Genomic DNA, 19293 nt, shown 5'->3' with positions numbered 1-19293 from the left:
CAACCTTAATCGAGTTTAGTAATATTCATAGTTATAAAACTGGCCAATCACAATCATTTCATTTTTCAGAGGAAAAGCTGTGATTGGTCAGTTTCATAACTGCGAAGTTATCAGACCCGATTAAGGGTGCGTTCCGTAAAGAGCATATGCGCGCATGTATCTACAGTATACGTAACGTATACTGTAGATACATGCGCGCATATGCTCTTTACGGAACGCAGCCCAAGAGTGACGTGGTTGTTTCAAACAAAGTTTCTGCAACAGGCTAAGAATGGCTAAGGAAGAACAAGTTATGTTTATATATTCATTAAATTACTAAGAATATTTCTTTTATGTAAGAAAGTTAATATAATTTGCAGTTAATATAAAAACTATAGCATTATTTGTCATTATGGCTTCCTTTAATGAAAAACACGATTATTCTATTAAATCTAAGGAAGATGTTTTTCATGCAATGAACGATGTAGAAGCAGAAGCTGAAAAATGTTTAAAGGTAGAAATTTATATAATTTCTTATTTATTTTTAATATATTTTTTATAGTAATATGTTATTTCAGTTTATATATTATTATGTATAACAATATGTGTTAACTCATAGTGTAAGATTAATATTAAAGTTAAGTAAAATTGTTTTACTTATAATAAGTTGATTTAATATGTTTTGTGTTATTTTTACAGTTTATAAATAGCAGAGATAGAAAAGAATCTCAATTCACTGAAAAGTTACAAGGATTAGAAGATAATATGCAAGAGCTCTATGTGAAGGATCTAGCAAAAGTGTATCAAAAGTCCAATTTTAGTTACAATTCGCAGTCCAAAAATTTTTCCATTTTTTCTACAGGAGATATACTATCACAAATCGAAACAAATTCTGTAGTTGTCATTAAAGGACCAACTGGTTGTGGAAAGACTACTCAAATTCCACAACTCATTCTTAACGCTAGTATGAAGAAAAGGATCAACTGCAACATTATAGGTACATTTGTAAATCAGTTTGTTACAAGTGAATAGAATGATCAAAGTAAAGTTCTTATATGTTGTATCAAAGTTTTTCTTATTACAAATATGTCTTTACTTTTTTTACTTTTCTTAAAATATTAATTTATTATGTGCAGGAATATTAAACTAAATTATAATTGTTTTATACAAGTTTTGGTAATTTTTTGAATCTAATTGATAATTTACTAATATTTTATTAGGAGTAATGTACTTAGTAGTAGTAATTTTGAGTTATTTATGTACTGATAATATTAACATTAATAATTCTTATAATAAATGTTAACTATTAATGCTAATAAGTTTTGGTAGTATATTATAATTTTTACCAATTAAAATTACATCTTGTTTTTTATATTTTTTAGTTACCCAACCGAGAAGAATAGCTGCAATAAATATTGCTAAAAGAGTGAGTCAAGAGGGAGGATGGCCTCTTGGTAGCCTTGTAGGCTACCAAGTAGGTATGCAGAAGGAAGTCTCATCTGAGACTCGTTTAATTTATTGCACTACTGAGATTCTTCTTCAGCATCTGATTCATCAGAAGCATATGTTTAATTTTACTCATGTCATATTAGATGAAATTCATGAGCGTGATCAAAATTTGGACTTTCTTTTATTAGTTGTTAGAAAATTGTTACAAACAAATTCAAGACAAGTCAAAGTTATTCTAATGTCAGCAACGATCAATGAAACGCGATTTGCAAAGTATTTTTCCAGTCGAGTAGGAAATAATTTGATCCCTGCACCAACTATCAAGATTAAGGAAAACAAAACTTTTAAGATTTGTACGTATTACTTGGACGAGATAAAAAATTTAGGAGTGGTGAGTATAAATTATAAAAAGATATAAATAATATAATATAATAAGGAAATTTTTTGACTATGCTCACTATATTTAATTGGATACAAAATACAAGTAAAACATAACATGTAATAAACACTGCGAAAGTATTAACATAAAGTATTAATAAATAAAATTTGTGTAATTTATGTAATTGTGTGACAATAGATTTATGTATTTTACAGATACCAAAAGTGTTTGCTAATGAACCAAAAATCACTGAAGTGATGATTAACTTTTGCTCGCTTATCATTAATGCTCTAGATGAAATTGATAGAAATGACAATGAGGAAGACTCAGATTCATCTTTTACGAGACACGCTGTTCTTATATTTTTACCAGGAATTTATGAAATTCAAGAATTATATAATTATCTGTCGTCGGTTTATCATGAAGATAAATTGTGGGACCTGCTGATTTTGCATTCATTTATTTCTAGTGATGAGCAGCATCTTATTTTTCTTAAACCGCCAAAAGATCATAGACGCATCATACTTTCCACAAATATTGCTGAAAGTAGTATTACTGTACCGGATGTAAAATATGGTAAATAAAATTTTTATTAATTACATTATAATTTTTGAGAAAGGAAGACAATTACAGTTTAACAGCAAAGAGAAATAAATATTAAAAGTAAAAGTATTAAAATAATGTCTAATAAGAGTGATATATATATATATATATATATATATATAAAATTAGATATTTTAATATATATATATATATATATATATATATATATGTGTGTATATAATTGATTATTGATAAATAAAAAATAGTTAATACATAATATAATTATAATTTAATACATGTTTATAATTTGTAGTGATAGATTTCTGTCTCGTGAAGAGGCTTAAAGTTGATCCTGTCACTCATTACGAAAGTTTGGAACTTAATTGGGCAAGTAAAGCCAACTGTGAGCAACGAGCTGGTCGTACAGGTCGTGTGATGGATGGCAGAGTTTATAGATTAGTACCAAAAGCGTTTTACGTAAGTAATAAGTGAGTTGTACGAGCTTATTTATAATGACTTATAATCTATGTATATGCACTATCGAAAATATCACTACAAAGAATCAAGATTGAGTATTATTATATTCTTTTTCATTAAATTTGCATAAAATTATTTTACTATTGCATATCAAATTTCAGATTTAAGATTACATTCAATAAATTTCAGTAATAAATTTAAAGGATTATTTTGTGTTAAGAGTTTTTAGTGTTTTTATATAATTTACATTATAAGAATGTTTTATAAAATTATAGAAAATGTCGCAATATTTTCTTTATATACAATGCGAAAATTTTTCTTATGTAACATTTATCGATTAATGCTTTATATAAAATTTACAGGATATGTTGAACAATGAGAGCACTCCAGAAATAATGCATGCTCCTCTCACTACTGCCGTTCTCCGTGCCAAGATTCTTGATCTTGATGAGCCACGTGTGCTTCTTTCTCTTTCGCTTGATCCGCCGCCTCTTTTCAATTTGGCGACTACTATTATGACCCTCAAAGAAGTCGGTGCTTTAGTAAATAAGGATAACTCTTTCCAGCCGTATGACGGAAAATTAACTGATCTCGGCAGAATAATGGCGTTTCTTCCCATCAACATTCGAATTTCGAAATTAATCATGCTGGGTCATGTTTTCGGAGTTTTACGAGACGCTATTATTCTAGGAGCTAGCATGGCCGTTAAGGATATTTTTAACACGTCGTGTCATCCTAGCGTCTCTTCTTATAGTAATCGGAGAAAATGGGCTCGTAATACCGATAGCGATTGTATCGCCATTCTACATGTTTATAAAGCATGGCAAAATGAAAAAGCAAACCGTCGATTAAGCAGTTATCATGCCGAAATACAATGGGCTCAGAGAAACGGGATCCAGGCAAAGGTTCTACGCGAATTAGACGTTATGGTGAATGAAATTACTTGTAGATTGCAGCGATTAGGCATCACTGAGAGTGTCGGAGTTAATAAAGTCGTCTGGCAAGGTACATTTTAATCATGTTTTTAAATTAGTTTTATTAATTTTTAACTCTATTATTTAACTCTTTATTATTTTTAGCTATGGATCGTGACTTCGTGCTTCAAGTTATTCTCGCAGGAGCATTCTATCCTAATTATTTTATTAAACGTTCAGGAAATGTTGAAGATTTTAAAGAAAATATCACAAAATGTTTGGGTGCTGCCGATCCTATAAAAACAGTATATCTACGAGGTTGGCCAATGGATCAACCGGGATATTTGTATGCTCAAAAAATTCAGAAGATTTTCTCTAAGTATCAAGGAATCCCAGAAAAACAAATAGCAGTATCTTTTGATAAATCGACACGCGTTTACGTACAATTTCGCGAGAAGAAATCGACAGTCAATGATGAAAACCTTTATAATATATCAAATTTTGTCTATCAGGTAATTATTTGCACAATATAAATGAAGCACGTAGCATATAAATATATAATAATTGCTCGTAAAAGCTTTAAATTAAATAAATTACGAAGGCAAAAAAGAAAAAAAATTATAAAATAACACTATTACAATATTTGGAATATTAATTATTATATTTTTTTATTAGGCTGTCAAAATGAAGCAATGCAATGTGCCATTTGCGATAAAATTGTTAAATACAAAAAAAGCAAATGAAATAGCGAGGCATCATGATCTTCACAGATTTGAACGGAGGCTTTTCTTTCAAAGAGGTGTGAAGAAAACTGAGATTAATATTCTTAAAATCAGGCCTGAATTGCCGCAGCTTGATGTGACTTTCATACCTTTATTTATATCAACCGTAAGTTTATCTAAATTTTCATTATCTTGTAAATAATATAAATTTAGATTTTTATATAATTAATACTTTTAGATTATTAGTCCTGGATATTTCTGGTCGATCCTTAATGACGATGCCACTTACGAAAAACTACAATTTATTGAAAGAAAACTCAATGAGCATCCTTTGAAAAAACTTATTTCTCTTTCCAATATCTCAACTATAATCGCCGCTCCGATGGAAAAGGACAATTCTTTCATTTATCACCGAGCCATAATAGAGGAATTTACCTCAATAAGCGAAGAATTAATCGATATTTTTTTCATTGATCACGGATTCTCTTCCCGAATACGATTTAGCGATCTAAGAGAAATCGATGACGTCGAAATTTCAAAAATTCCTTGTTTAGCGTTTCGTTGCAGTTTGGCTTGTCTGCGACCTGCAAATCAAATTAATCCTTACGGTCGATGGTCGAAAATTTCAAAAAGTTATTTTGGAACACAAGTTAAAAAAAGTCAGCAAATTTTTGGAAAGATTTATTCCATTGTTGATAGTATTATTAATTTAGAATTGATTGTTCTTGATGATAGAAAAGAAAAATTTAATATTAACGAAGACTTGATTGAGAAAGGATATGCAGTGAGGAAAGAAGAAAATTATTTATCGAACTATAATCATGAAGTAAGGACGAATATTAATAATATCTCTGCGATGTCGACAGAGGAGAAAGAGTTTTACGAAGAGGAACAATATGATAAAGATCACTTATTAAAAGTAAGTAAAGTAATTGATTTTAATATGAGAATTTTATTTAGTAACATAATTTGACAACATCAAATAACTAATAACTAATAAACCAAATAATTTAAAATAATTTATAATAATTTGCAGAGAAAATGCATGCAATGTGCATATCTTTCTTATGTCAACTACGCGCGCGCGCACATGTGTGTTTAATGTATATGTAAAAATGTACTTATATTATTTCTGATGAATTTTAGTATCCTGAACCACCCAAAGAAGAAGACTGCGACTTTAGCGTAATACTCCAAGGCCCACACTCTCCCTTGGAAATAGAAATGACTCAACTAACATTCGCGGGAAGATCAAAAAAGATCAACGTAGAACTAAATTCCGTGAATTCCGTTCTCTTGGATGATGATCCCGATCAATCGAGGCGTCTTTTGGTCGCTCAGACCGTTAGTCAAGGATCCAATGACTACTTAATTCTAAGAAACACAACATTCTTACCAAATATTCCCGGACTCGCGACATTACTTGTGCTTTGTTTTGCGCCGCGCATGGAGTTGAGATGCAACTCCCGGAAAACTTACTACACAGGAGCCTTGTGTGGTTTGGGCCCGATGGATAATTCTACCGGGCAAGCTATGTTTCCTGATCACGATATAGAAATTCTATTTGACGTAGAAATTTTTATTGACGATATGAATGAGGTATGTCGAACGTTTACTTCCTTATCGATTACTTCATTAGTTTTATTATTAGAGATTACAATGTTTACTGTTATATTCTTTTATTATTTTTATTATAGTCAAACAATATTGTTTTCGTATTATTATCACAATAAGAGCAGAAAATTAATATTGATGAGCAATTTATACACCTTTATTTCACAGATAAATAAACTGCGTTATTGGATAAATGAAGGCATGCAACTACACAACGATTCCCACGATTTTAATGATCATATTATAAACTGTCAGAATAGACTCCAGCGTATTTTGCTCGAATTAAGAGACAGACAAAGAAAATTGCTAAATCCACTGATTGACGACAATAATGATTATTTTTCTAAGAATTGGAATCGCTACAACAAATCATTCTTTTTACCACCCACTAATGAAACGACAAGAGAATGTGATATATATCCGCTGCATAAAGTGTTAGCACTGCTTGAGAAGGATGAAAAGACGGAAGAAATATTTAAGAACCTCTCGGATTTGCAGCGTCTCGCTTGCGAGTATGTAAACAATTTTTATATATTACCAATATATATAGCTATACATAGCTATATACACATATTTATTTCCTTTATTTTTCGATAGAGATGTACAAAAGGCGAGAAATGTTACCGCTTTCTGCAAGTTATGCGAAGTAGAAACATTTGGTCTATTGGAGTTGCGTGGTCATCTTTGTTCAGAACAACACAGGAAAAATGAGGAAACGTTGTTAATAGCTAAACGGAATTAAATAAAAATTGCAGATTATTATTAATATACTAATTATTCGCAATAATGAAGTAAAGTAAAGTATTATTTAAATTTATGTTAACAATTCATATAATATTTAATGATTTATTCATTTAATTAAGTAGTTCAATAGTAAGTAAGTTTACAATATAGATAATAGGGAATAATTATAAGTGAATCAAAAAAAGAGATTAAAATATTTTTTTATTTAGTTAAAAGAGATTATGCATTTTATAAATGTTAATATTATTTGTTATGTTAAATGCAAAATTCTGATAGAATGTTTTTTTTTTTTTTTTTTTTTTTATGAAACTGAGACACTTGTTATTAATACAAATAAAGAAATAATTAGAAGCTAAATGCAGTCTCTTAAAGATATCCTAGAAAATGCCCATTTTCTTTCGAAATAGTTAAAAAAACAGTTGTCGCATAATCAGTGACGCCAGATTTGAGACGCAAGCAATAAGCAGCATGAGGGAGGGAATATGCGTCTCAAATCTGGCAGCACTGTGCAAAACTCGATTTTCCACACATGCGTGAAAAACTAAGGTTAAGATTGATTAAGGATTAGGTTAAGATTATGTCATGCATTCGCACGCGGGTAGAAATGATATTTGTTATGTGAAAAACAACAAACATGTATATATGTAGCTATGCAATAGCTATATGAACAAACATATTAATTTGTCGAAGTTTTGTTTGTTTCTTATTACGGTTCGAATTTTCCCAAATAGCATCAAGCTATGCAACGTTCATTGAACAATTGCCCTTTTGTGCATGTGAATTTTTTCTGTAAAAAATTATGTTATAGCACATCTACTGAAATCATAACAAAACTATGTAATAATAAAAAATTATCAGGTAAATTCTTCATATTTATAAATACTTTACATTCTTCTTTTTATGCAAATCTGCAAACATTCATTAATGATCGATTTTAACTTGTTTCGTGAAAGAAAATCTATTCTTAATAATATTAAAAATTAATATAATTCAGTAATATATTAAACTTTTTTTAAATGCAGTATTATATGCGTTATATATCTAGAATTTAAATTTGTGATTTATTGTTAGCTTCAAAAATATATGATACTGAAAATTGGAAAATTGCAACAAATGATTTATGTTGATATTTTTTTTAAGAAAAAATATACTTAAGATTAATCAGAGCAGCTGTAATTGAAATTAAGGTTTTTAGTTGTAAATATGTAATGCTATTTTCTCTAGTCTAGACAAAAAAAAGAAAATTTCTTGCCTAGAATAAAAGTTATCTTAATTTTTTTTACATTAGTGAAAGTAAAATATTAATTGAGATATAATAGAAAATTATCAACTAGAAATTAAAGAGACTATAAATTAAGAGAAAAATAATATCTTTATTGTTAAAATTTGCAAATATAGATTTTCCTGCGATATTCAAACCGAAGGATGTGGAACGAGACTGGTATAATGTTTGGCAGAGTAATAAGTATTTTGCAGCTTCTAATACAAGGACAAGGACAAGTAGTAACAAACAGAAGATAAAAGAAAAAAATGAGCCCTTTACTATGGTTTTACCACCACCTAATATCACAGGAGTCTTACATCTGGGTCATGCACTTACCGCTACGATTCAGGATGTTCTTGCTAGATGGTTAGTGCAAATATTTACTTAAATATCCGGTAGTTTAATAGACATAAATATATAACTCAGATAAATCAACAATATAAAAATATTGAATAATAGATTACATGAGAACATGGACACAGTCATTTACTATGCTTAAGTAATAGATATTTTGTATTTTTGTTGTTATTTAATTGATGTATTGATATACATTTGTTTTTTTATTATTTCACCATCAATCTAAAATAAACCAAGTCATAAATTATCAAATCAGGTTCTTGGTACCTGATTGTACTATAATCTTATTTCTATGTTTGTTATTACATTATTGTATTTTTAAAACTTTATATTTATTATAGATAAATTTACCGTTATATTATAGATTTTTCTCTCACACTGTGTATTGCTCATATGCATACACATAGGCACAGAATGAAGGGGCATCCCGTGTTATGGATACCAGGTTTGGACCATGCAGGGATTGCAACACAAGCGGTAGTGGAACGTACTCTTCAGCATACGCGAAATATCACGCGACATGACATAGGCCGCGCCGAGTTCACACAACTACTCTGGGAATGGAAGAAGGAGAAAGCTATGGTCATCAATCAACAACTGAAAACTCTTGGTGCCACACTCGACTGGGACAAAGAATATTTTACTATTGATCAAGTAATATCTATACATATATTGTATATTTCTGTTATTGTGTGTATATGTTGTGTCACTATATTATTATCAAACTCATATATTTATCATGACGTTGCTCTTGTAGAATCATAGCACAGCGGTAATGGAAACGTTTGTCCGGCTAAACGAGAGCAATCTGTTATACAGAGGCAAAGATCTCGTCAACTGGTCGCCGGCGTTACGCAGCACCATTTCGGAGATTGAAGTTGAAGATTTCGTGGTGAACGGCAAGACGCGGCTTCAATTACCCGGCTACGACGTCAAGGTCACCGTTGGCCAACTGTTTAAGCTAGCTTATCCTATCAGAGATTCGAGTGAGAATAAGTACTAAAAAAAATTACGATATTAAAAATGTGTATGTAGATATACATACCGTGTATTCCGATTTTGTTGCAAAAGATTCTATTCTTCATAATTGCATCACTGTTTTTCTACAGTTTTATGTCTCTAGCAAACTTATTAAGTTTTGTTTTTGCAGAGGAAGAATTGGTAGTTGCAACAACTAGGCCGGAGACAGTTTTTGGGGATGTAGCAATCACTGTGCATCCAGATGATGAGAGATATTCGAGATACATCGGTCGACATGTTTTTCATCCCGTAAGGGAAACCTTTATACCTGTTATAGCTGATTCCTCAGTCAAGAAGGAATTTGGCACCGGTAAACATATATAAAAAATAGAATTAGAAACATTTACTCTAATTTTTACTTATTCTAATAGTATATACGCAAGAAAATAATAAAATTTGTAATAAAAAATGATTTTTTTTGCAGGTGCAATGAAAATTACACCAGCACACGATCGCTTAGATTACAACATTGCTAAAAAACATAACTTGCCAGTTATCAATGTTATCGGCGAAGATGGCAATATGACGGACATGTGTAAAGAATTCAAGGTATGCGATTTTATGGAAAAAATGGTTTACACACACGTACATACAGTTGATTCTTTTTTTAAAATTATCTTAATTTTTATTAATTTTATTTGTACTAAAGAATAGGTTAATATATTTTTTAATTATTTATTTATCGATTTATTTGTCTTCTCATCTATTTGTTTAATTATTATAATAAATAATAATAATGTACTCACGTAGGGGTTGCCAAGATTTATCACGCGAGAGAAACTGGTAAATGAGCTGTCTACGCGAGGCTTGGTGAGAAGCGTGGAGGACAATCATCAAATGATTTTGCCACGATGCTCACGCACGTACGACATAGTCGAATATCTGCTGAAGGAACAGTGGTTCGTGCGGTGTACAGCAATGGCCAAACGGGCACATGAGGCCATGAAGGATGGCAAATTGAGAATCAATCCGAGCGACGGCGACATTCACGAACAATTATGGCACAACTGGCTTGATAATGCTAGGTAAAATTAATCTTTAATTATCAAAAATATGCAAATAAGTATCTAATTTATATTTTAGTGAGAAAGGGATCTTTTTTAGGGATTGGTGCGTATCGAGGCAGTTGTGGTGGGGTCACCGCATTCCGGCATATTTTATTAATCACGATGTCGATAATAACGACGATAGTGATGGCAACGGTGATGTTTCCTTCACCAGCAGTAAATCCACTTCATGGATAGTTGCACGATCTGAGGAAGAGGCGCGTTCTTGGGCGCATGAGAGATATGGGGACACAGTGAAGATACATCAGGACCCCGATGTTCTTGATACATGGTTCTCCTCAGCGATTGTACCGTTTGCTACGCTAGGCTGGCCAAAACAGGTTAACATTTTTAATATTACTTTATATAATTTTTAAGTTTATTTTTTGATTATTTATCTTAGATACAATTTTCTACATCTTTTATTGTATATTTTGCAGACAGAGGACATGGCAAAACATTATCCATTAACACTGATGGAAACTGGCCATGATATCCTTGGTTTTTGGGTTGCGAGGATGGTGATGCTGGGTCTAGAGTTGACACATTGTTTGCCATTCAAGGTGCAACAATAAATTATTCATATATGTATTTTATGATATATAATTTTAATATAAATGTTTAAAAAGCGATAATATAACTGTGTTATGTGTGTGTAGGAGGTTCTTCTTCACGGTGTTTTGTGCGACGCTAATGGCAAAAAAATGTCTAAGAGTTCAGGCAATGTCATCTCACCGGAAAACATTATCAATGGCTGTACTTTAGAAGTGAGTATTTTTTGAACTTGCAATAATTGAGCTATTTTTAAATAATTTATTTTTTTTAAATTAATGTTTTATAATTTTAATTATTTAAATATTAAAATTAAAAGAATTTTGATGCAGGAATTGAATGCACAAGCAAAGAGCAGTCACAGGGCAGGCATTCTCAGCGATGAAGAATTACAACGAACGCTACGTGTGAATATGAAATCCTTTCCCATGGGAATACCAGATTGTGGCGCTGATGCCTTGAGGCTGTCATTATGCGCTCGCAATATTACAAGTAAAAAATGAGAATTTTAAGAATATAAAGGATTATAAAAATTCAAAGAAATTTAAGCCTTAACTTTTTAAATAATTTTACAAATACAAAAATTTTAGATTTAAGAATTTTAAAAAATGTAGGAGTTTGAGAAAATTGTAGAAAGATTGATATAATTAACTGATATTTTATAATTTTTTGTTTTGTTTTTCTCTACAGATCGCACCATCAGTTTTGATGTCGATGATTGTCGAACGAGCAAATATCTGTGTAATAAGATCTGGCAGGCAAGCAAGTACGTATTATTAATGACAAAGTGCAGCGAAGAGGACCAGCAACAACAATACGAAAACGATGAAAAAAATCTGACCACTTTGGATCGATGGATTCTGAGTCGATTATCATGGATGGTAGAAACAGTGAACGATGCATTCACGACACGAAACTTTCATAAGGCGGTCGCCGCGATTCGTCAGTTTCTACATCATGAGTTTTGCGATTTTTACGTGGTACGATAATGCCATATTATTTTCACTTCTTGCACATATTCTCATTACTTTTTACTGTACGTATTTGTCTGACTATAGTCGACATTAGAATAAGAAACAAAAACTATTTATGAAACGTGCAAGATATTCCAGGTTATAAATACTTATTTATATGTATATTTTCTTTTTTTTTGAATATAGGAAGGTACGAAATTCGGCTTCAAAAGCGGCGATACCGTTATGGAGGCCAGTCATTCCGACACTTTGGTGAAATGTCTGGAGATATCACTACGTATCCTTGCGCCTATCACACCCTATTTAGCAGATGATTTATATACAAGACTTGCCAAGAAAGGTCTCCCAAGATTCAATCCGGTTTCTTCATTGCTCGAGATGGCCTATCCTATGCCATATGAGGTATTATAAATAATATGGATTATATTATTACTTTTTTGAATGTGTGAACTTATGTGTGCGTTGCGTATATAAAATTATTTTTTTCTCTTCTAAACACTTTTTGTACACATAATTAAATAAGAATTTATTTTTATTAATTTTATTTCTATTTTTTAACAGTCTGCGCATCTAAGAGATGTTACATTAGAGAAAAAAATGCGTGAACTTGTAAATTTGATAAACGTAATCAGAAGCTGCATGGCGAACGTGAGCAAGAAATCAAATCCGGAAGGTGAGTTTTAATAAAATGGTAAAATAAAAGCTTTTGTATTAGTTAAATAATTTATAGTTTAAGTCAGGTCAAAATTAGCAAAATTAATACTCCTATTATCACTTGCACAGTTAATATCTTGGTCAACAACTTGTGCGATTATAATTTTTATCAAGAAAATGTGAATATGATCAAAGGAGTTAGTAGAATCTGGAATGTGCCCATTCACTTGGTGGAATCAATGAATGACAGCAATTTTAATAAGGTAACGACAGTGACAGGCAGTGACAATAATTCTAATAGCGGCGTTTATACCATCCGATATAGATATACAGATGATTGTTTGTTGCTCTTTGCAGTTACAGTAAGTAAAGAAATGGATATTTTATTATTTTAATAAATATATGTAACAAAGAATTATATTAATGTAATAGGTATTTATTTTTAGGATGCTTCGGTGTTGAAACAAGTTAGAACAAACATTGCAAGAAAGGAAAAATGAAAAAAGAAAATCTGTGTTAGATACATATACGTGATTTGTAGCTTTCATACATGTCTCATCGATGGACATAATTGCATTTAATAACGCAGTAATGTAATTACCAATAAAATTGTTTTTACAAAAAATATAACGTCTTCCGCAAGTCATTATTCTATTCTGCGTTTTAAGCAGTTCTAACTCGTAAAAAAATTTTCACAATTTGCTACTACTAAAACTGCAGATTACACAGATGTTACAAAAAACATTCTAATTAATTCTAATATTTAATTTGACATGTAATAAAAATGAAACAGTTAAATTAAATTCAGTTAAAAGTTTTTTTAGTTCTGATGTATTCCGCCACATGGTGCTACGATTGCTTATAGTGTTTTAGTTTCTCTCTATTCCGTTAAAGCACTGCAATTGCTCTCAGTTTTTTAGTTCCTCTATATTCCGTTCAGGCGCTGCAATCGCCTATAGTTTTTTAGTTCCTCTATATTCCGTTCAGACGCTGCAATCGCCTATAGTTTTTTAGTTCCTTTATATTCCGTTCAAGCGCTGCAATCGCCTATAGTTTTTTCAGTTCCTCCATATTCCGTTCAGGCGCTGCAATAGCCCAAAGATTTTTTAGTTCCGTCATATTTCCGTTTTGACGAGCGCTGCAATCGCTAAAAGATTTTTTAGTTCCGCCATATTCCGTTTGGACAAGCGCTGCAGACGCCCAAAGATTTTTTAGTTTCGCCATATTCCGTTTAGACAAGCGCTGCAATCGCTCGCAGATTTTTTAGTTCATATTCTGTTTAGGCGGGCGTTTCATAAACTTTCAGGTTATGTTTGTGATGAGTTAAAGTAAAGAAATAGGAGCAAATTAGACTGTTTAGCAGTTTAAATAAGAAAAATGGTTGTGGAAGGATTGAACGAATATTTGGAAACTTTAGCTGGCTATGTTTTTGACAATGATAAATTGGTAATTATGATTTTCGTCATTGCAAACATTTAAATGATTATTTTTATAGCATTTTCAATGTCATGATATTTTTATAGGTTACTTACAAATGGTTGAGTAAAGAGCTGCAAATCCATGTTAATATAGCAAAACAAATCTTATGGGAATTCTATCAAAAATATCACAAAGACAATATTGAATGCACACATCTACTAATAGGTCACCTAAAAGACAATGGAATGCGTATGGAAGTTGTCAGAGACTCTGCTTTATCAAAGGCCAAAGAAAAATTTAGCAAACTTATTTCAGAGCATCTCTATAGTGTGCACAAGCCTCTTGGTGATCTTAATTTGCTTGCCAGTGAATTTTCTGGCACTGGAGATATAAATTATAGCGCAATAAAATGTGATGCTTGCAAAGTACGAAGTGATGAAGAAATGTATTTACTACGTTGGGGTACAGCTACAAAAACATTTACAATGCAAGATGTAAATTCAAAGCCCACAGATCTTATAAATTCATCAAAGTCTGAGAAAAATTCAACCAAGAAAAATAAATTTAATAATTTTTTTAATATGTCTGGAAAATCAAAGAATTCTGAAGAATTGAAATCATCCTGTCAGAAGGAGGATGAAAGTTTAGCAGAGAAAGATAAAAACTTTTTGAAGAAAAAAGACTCGATGAAAATAAATAGTTGCTCAACAGAAAAAAATGAAACTTTAATGGATACAATTGAAGGATTAACAGAAGAGGAAAAAGATTCAACAAAGAAAAAAAAAGATTCTGTGGAAGAAGATAAAAAATTTTCTAAGAATAAAAGCTTTGAAGAGAAGATTAAAAATTCTAAAAAGAAGAAGGAAGACTCCAAAGTTAATTCTAAAAAAGTATCTCCTAAAAGCAATTCTGTGAAGAAAGAAGGCTTAGATAATTTCTTCAAGAAGCTCACATCTCCTCCAAAGCCTGTAGAAATTGTATCATCGGAAGAAAATGATAAAGTTAAGAAGACATCTACCGAAAAAGGAAAAACTAAAGAAAAGAATAATTTACGTGGAAGGAAACGAAATCGAAGCAAAGAAACAAATGAAAATGCCAAGAAACGGAAGAGAGTTTTTGTTGAGAGTGATTCCAGCGATTCAGAAGCACAAAGTGATGTAGAAATGGAAGAGTCAATTCCTGAACCAGAGCCTGAGCCTCCTGCAAAAGCAAAGAGTCCTTCTCCACCAAGAATAAAACATGAAAATGGCAAAAGAAAGGTTCTAAAATTAGTTAATAGAACTTATAAAGAAGGTGATTATATTGTGACAAAGAAAGAACATATGTATGTGAGCTGTTCAGAGGATGAGGAGGAGAAAAAAGAGGAAGAAAGAAGAAGAAATGTGAAGAAAGTGGAACCTAAGATGGAGAAAATAAAGAAAAAACAATCCACACTAACAGATTTCTTCAAGAAGTCTTAAATATGTGTATTAAATTTTGAAATTATTTAATTAACTCAATTTTTGTTTGTATAATAGATATTATGTTGTATATTACTTATTAATAATTAAGTTTATTAATTATTAACAAGTATATATAATATCAATATTAAAATTAAATGTAATGACAAATTTTTAAATATATTTACAAAAAAATTCTGGACTTGAAAATTTTGTCATTTGTAATCGATGATAATTAATAATAATTGCGTATTTTTTAATTTATTTTAGAAGACTAATTGATTTATTAATTATTTTTTATTATTGTACGATATTTTAGTAGTGTATTAATAGGAATTCCAACATATATAAAAGTATTGAAAGTTATTGATGCCGATAGTCTGACACGATGAGTAATGTTGGATATCATCTGGCTAAAATGCACTTATCAGATATGCTATCAAGATCAAAAGCGTGGCTATAGCACGTGTATATTTTCTGATATGACTGAATGAGTAGTCGCTGAATGATATCTGAGTGTGAAGTTAATTACGAATATTATGATGTTGAATTATTATAACATTCTCGCATTATTGCTTTTAATTGTATGCAACAGATGTTTGTGTGATCTATGCAAAACTTGCGTGTGTTCTGTTTCAAGTAAGTGTCAAAAGAAAAAATCTATATGAAAAGATAAATGATGAATAATAAATAATAAATAAATTTAAATAATTATTAATAGATTTAAATAATTAATAAATTAATAGTGATTATGCATACACATTTGACGCTGCATTGCTTGATTTGTTACTTATTATCATAGAATGAATAGATTTTACGTTCTTACAGATGCGGGACCAATCATCGATTGTCATGATAGACATTTAGGAACAAATCAAGTCCTTGAGTTCGATCTTATTACTCTGGATCAGCATCGATCACTAAACAAGCTTATTCTTGCAAAAAATCATATAGCACTCTTACCTATAAACGAGCTGAAAAACTTAAAACACTTAAAAAATTTAGACTTGTCCCAGAATCAACTGGATAACATACATTTGGATATTTTCAAACATATCAATGCTCTCGAAGATTTAAATTATTCTCACAATTTACTGTCGGATTTCGATTTTTCCATTCTAAACACAGCTTCTTCGCTCTCCAGACTTAATCTAAGTCACAATCAGATTAGTAATCTAAAAAAAAGTTCAGAAAATACAACAACAAAGTTAACAGTTCTCGATGTGTCTCATAACAACCTTTCTAATTTGGTAACGTAATTTAATTTAATTTCAGCAAAAAGTTTTTATCTAAATTTTAACTATGTATATCATCGTTATTATACTATATGTATATGTGTATGTGTGTATATCATACATGATTTTTTTACGTAAATTGATTTTTTAGAAAAAATATCGATGTTTCGAATTTGAAAATTACGATTTTTAAAAACTGATCAGTTGTATATTACAAATTTTTTAAATTTTAATATTTTACAGAACTTCTTCGACGTTTTGACGGAGCTAATAAACTTGGATCTCTCTTTTAATAAACTTACTATTCTCCCAGCTGATTCACTGCTCTATCTGCAGCATTTGAAGATCCTTCGTATCAACAACAATCGTCTTCTCTCGCTGGATCTCCAAAATCTTCCATTATCACTGTCAGAACTTTACGCAGAAAGTAATCTTATTAACGCGTTGTCACTTCAAAAATCATCAATTTGTATCTTAAACATTCAAGAGAATCACATTTCTAACGTACATAAAAATTTAACATTACTGAACAAATTAAAAAGTTTAAATATTAGCGGGAATTTCTTATCAGACTTCCCGGACGTTTCTCTGAAAAATATAGAAATGCTAGATTTATCTTTTAATAATTTAACGATAATTCCCGAAACTGTTTCTCTTAAAAACTTTCCAAATTTGAAAATTTTTCACATTAGTGGAAATCATTTGAAAGATATAAAAATCCGATCTGAGTTAAAATTGGAAAGGTTTGAAGTAAATTTTGTGGAGACAATTGAAGAGATTGACGAACAAACATTTTTACTATTGAGGGAGAGGAAAAATGGTTGTATTAATGTGACTGTTTCAAGTAATACAAAGTTGAGTACGATTGAAGAAAATGTTTTTCAACATATGAATATTTGTTCTGTAAGTATTAAAATTTGATAAAGTTTTATAATTCTATCATTAATTTTTGAAACTCTTCAATTTTATGATAAAAATAACATGCAATTCTTTTTCACTTTTCAGCTAGATTTGAGCTATAATCGCTTTACTCACTTGCCATCAAAGCTATTTAAAAATTTTAACAATGAAAATATTTCAAATACAAAATATCTTATTAATTTGCAAGGAAATCCATTTATTTGCAACTGTTCGTTGCAGTGGATGTTAAATGAATTAATCCCAATACTTTACACTACGAAGCCCAGTCTTTTAGATGATCTTAGGTAATTACATACAAGTTGATGTTATTATATATTATTACAAATTAAAAATTTTGTATTAATATTTATCTTTCTTTTAGTTTCCTTTTGCCAAATGCTATTCAATTGAAACTTGTTAATATTCTTATTACTATAAATAAATTTCTTAATATATCTTATTTTCCAATTTATTAATTAGGTGTGCCGGTCCACCTCAGTTAATCAATAAAAGAATGATCCATTGGTACAACTGGAAGGGAGAAGTTTTCTGCGACGATTTTTCGCATTTGATGGAGAAAATGACTGTTGAAAATATTGCGAGTGTCTCTAACAAACAAGTAGTAACATTTGAAACAAGTCTCGGAATGATCGTTGTTCTGGCCACAGCGACCGCCGTGCTCGCAATACTAACGATAATTGGCATTTTTTTGACCCGAAGAATAATCGTGAAGAGGAGACGAATCAATCGCAGATTTTAACGCTATGATTAAAATTTAATCACTTAATTAAAATTTATAATTTTTTAAATATAAAATGTGTATTAATTTTCCCAGGTACATGAGCTGGGTCTACTTATAATTAAGTAGGATATAATAACTAGCAAATGGAAATATTTATTATACTTATATAATTAGATGCATAAAATGCTGATATCATTAGGTGATTGTTTTTTTATTTGTCAATATTTGTTATGTAATTACTAACAACAACAATTTTAATTACATAATCTGAGATTTGCATTTATGATCAAATGAGCACTTTTAATGCATTTCAATATATTTCACAGAAATGTTATTATATTTTATGTCATTAAATTATTAAATGTCATTATATTTAATATATTTCATGTCAATTTCATGTCATTTACCTCGCGTTACTGTGTGATAATTTGAGCTAGTGGAAACGGAAAGGCGTTGTAAATGTACACAGGTCGATTAAATGCGAAGGAATTTGCAACTGCTAGTGCTGGATTCGTATTGAAATCGTCCTCAGGTTGCTCATTTGGTGCTGTCGTTGGTTCCCTATTGCGAGGCGTTGTCGAAGTTTTTATGCTGGTAGAAGTAGTGGTAGTTGGTGGTTGCGGTGTCGTCGTCGTAGATAACGCACTATCCGGAGGTTCGTAATTTTCTAATCCCGGAGCACCATAATATGTATGCAATCGATTATTATTGGAATTAAAGCGTGGACCATCCGGACGCCATCCCCTGGGCTTATATCCCGATAAATCTGACGTCGCCGCTAGCCCGATGCAAAGGAGGACGAAAATGAGCTAAAAAGAAATACAGAATCAGTTTACTTTTTTTAATAACAAAATGTTCAATATTTTTTTA

General features: G+C 30.7%; 4 protein-coding genes across 6 annotated transcripts; all 4 read left to right on the top strand.

Annotated features, from left to right (window-relative positions):
* Nucleotides 1–233: 233 nt before the first annotated feature.
* Nucleotides 234–7539, top strand: spn-E (spindle E). The gene is made up of 12 exons (XM_012362086.2): nucleotides 234–493; nucleotides 679–976; nucleotides 1362–1819; nucleotides 2023–2383; nucleotides 2664–2827; nucleotides 3190–3832; nucleotides 3907–4253; nucleotides 4417–4629; nucleotides 4702–5382; nucleotides 5610–6062; nucleotides 6246–6589; nucleotides 6675–7539. Exons 1-12 carry the CDS (start codon nucleotides 392–394, stop codon nucleotides 6817–6819), a joined length of 4209 nt encoding a protein of 1402 aa, XP_012217509.1. The 5' UTR covers nucleotides 234–391; the 3' UTR covers nucleotides 6820–7539.
* LOC105669238 (valine--tRNA ligase, mitochondrial-like) lies at nucleotides 7538–13318 on the top strand. Of its 3 annotated transcripts, none has more exons than XM_012362087.2 (16): nucleotides 7538–7679; nucleotides 8220–8451; nucleotides 8850–9096; nucleotides 9200–9428; nucleotides 9593–9772; nucleotides 9887–10011; nucleotides 10213–10487; nucleotides 10567–10849; nucleotides 10949–11071; nucleotides 11168–11275; nucleotides 11393–11552; nucleotides 11751–12040; nucleotides 12221–12436; nucleotides 12596–12707; nucleotides 12818–13050; nucleotides 13135–13318. In XM_012362087.2, exons 1-16 carry the CDS (start codon nucleotides 7562–7564, stop codon nucleotides 13186–13188), a joined length of 2985 nt encoding a protein of 994 aa, XP_012217510.2. In that variant the 5' UTR covers nucleotides 7538–7561; the 3' UTR covers nucleotides 13189–13318. The 3 variants fall into 3 exon arrangements, with proteins under 3 accessions (XP_012217510.2, XP_067209559.1, XP_012217511.2); XM_067353458.1 differs by having other exon boundaries at nucleotides 13121–13318; XM_012362088.2 differs by lacking the exon at nucleotides 7538–7679 and having other exon boundaries at nucleotides 8311–8451; nucleotides 8807–9096.
* Nucleotides 13319–13809: 491 nt separating this feature from the next.
* LOC105669168 (DNA polymerase delta subunit 3-like) lies at nucleotides 13810–15756 on the top strand. The gene is made up of 2 exons (XM_067353460.1): nucleotides 13810–14134; nucleotides 14212–15756. The coding sequence occupies exons 1-2, from the start codon at nucleotides 14066–14068 to the stop codon at nucleotides 15565–15567; spliced, it is 1425 nt and encodes a 474-aa protein (XP_067209561.1). The 5' UTR covers nucleotides 13810–14065; the 3' UTR covers nucleotides 15568–15756.
* A 140-nt stretch (nucleotides 15757–15896) lies between these two features.
* Nucleotides 15897–18804, top strand: LOC105669261 (leucine-rich repeat-containing G-protein coupled receptor 5-like). Its single transcript, XM_012362131.2, has 5 exons — nucleotides 15897–16185; nucleotides 16375–16796; nucleotides 17025–17684; nucleotides 17787–17986; nucleotides 18162–18804. The coding sequence occupies exons 1-5, from the start codon at nucleotides 16086–16088 to the stop codon at nucleotides 18439–18441; spliced, it is 1662 nt and encodes a 553-aa protein (XP_012217554.2). The 5' UTR covers nucleotides 15897–16085; the 3' UTR covers nucleotides 18442–18804.
* Nucleotides 18805–19293: the final 489 nt, after the last annotated feature.

The sequence above is a fragment of the Linepithema humile genome, chromosome 4 (assembly GCF_040581485.1).
Source record: "Linepithema humile isolate Giens D197 chromosome 4, Lhum_UNIL_v1.0, whole genome shotgun sequence".
NCBI classification, from domain to species: domain Eukaryota; kingdom Metazoa; phylum Arthropoda; class Insecta; order Hymenoptera; family Formicidae; genus Linepithema; species Linepithema humile.
This window is presented reverse-complemented; position numbering and strand designations above follow the sequence as displayed.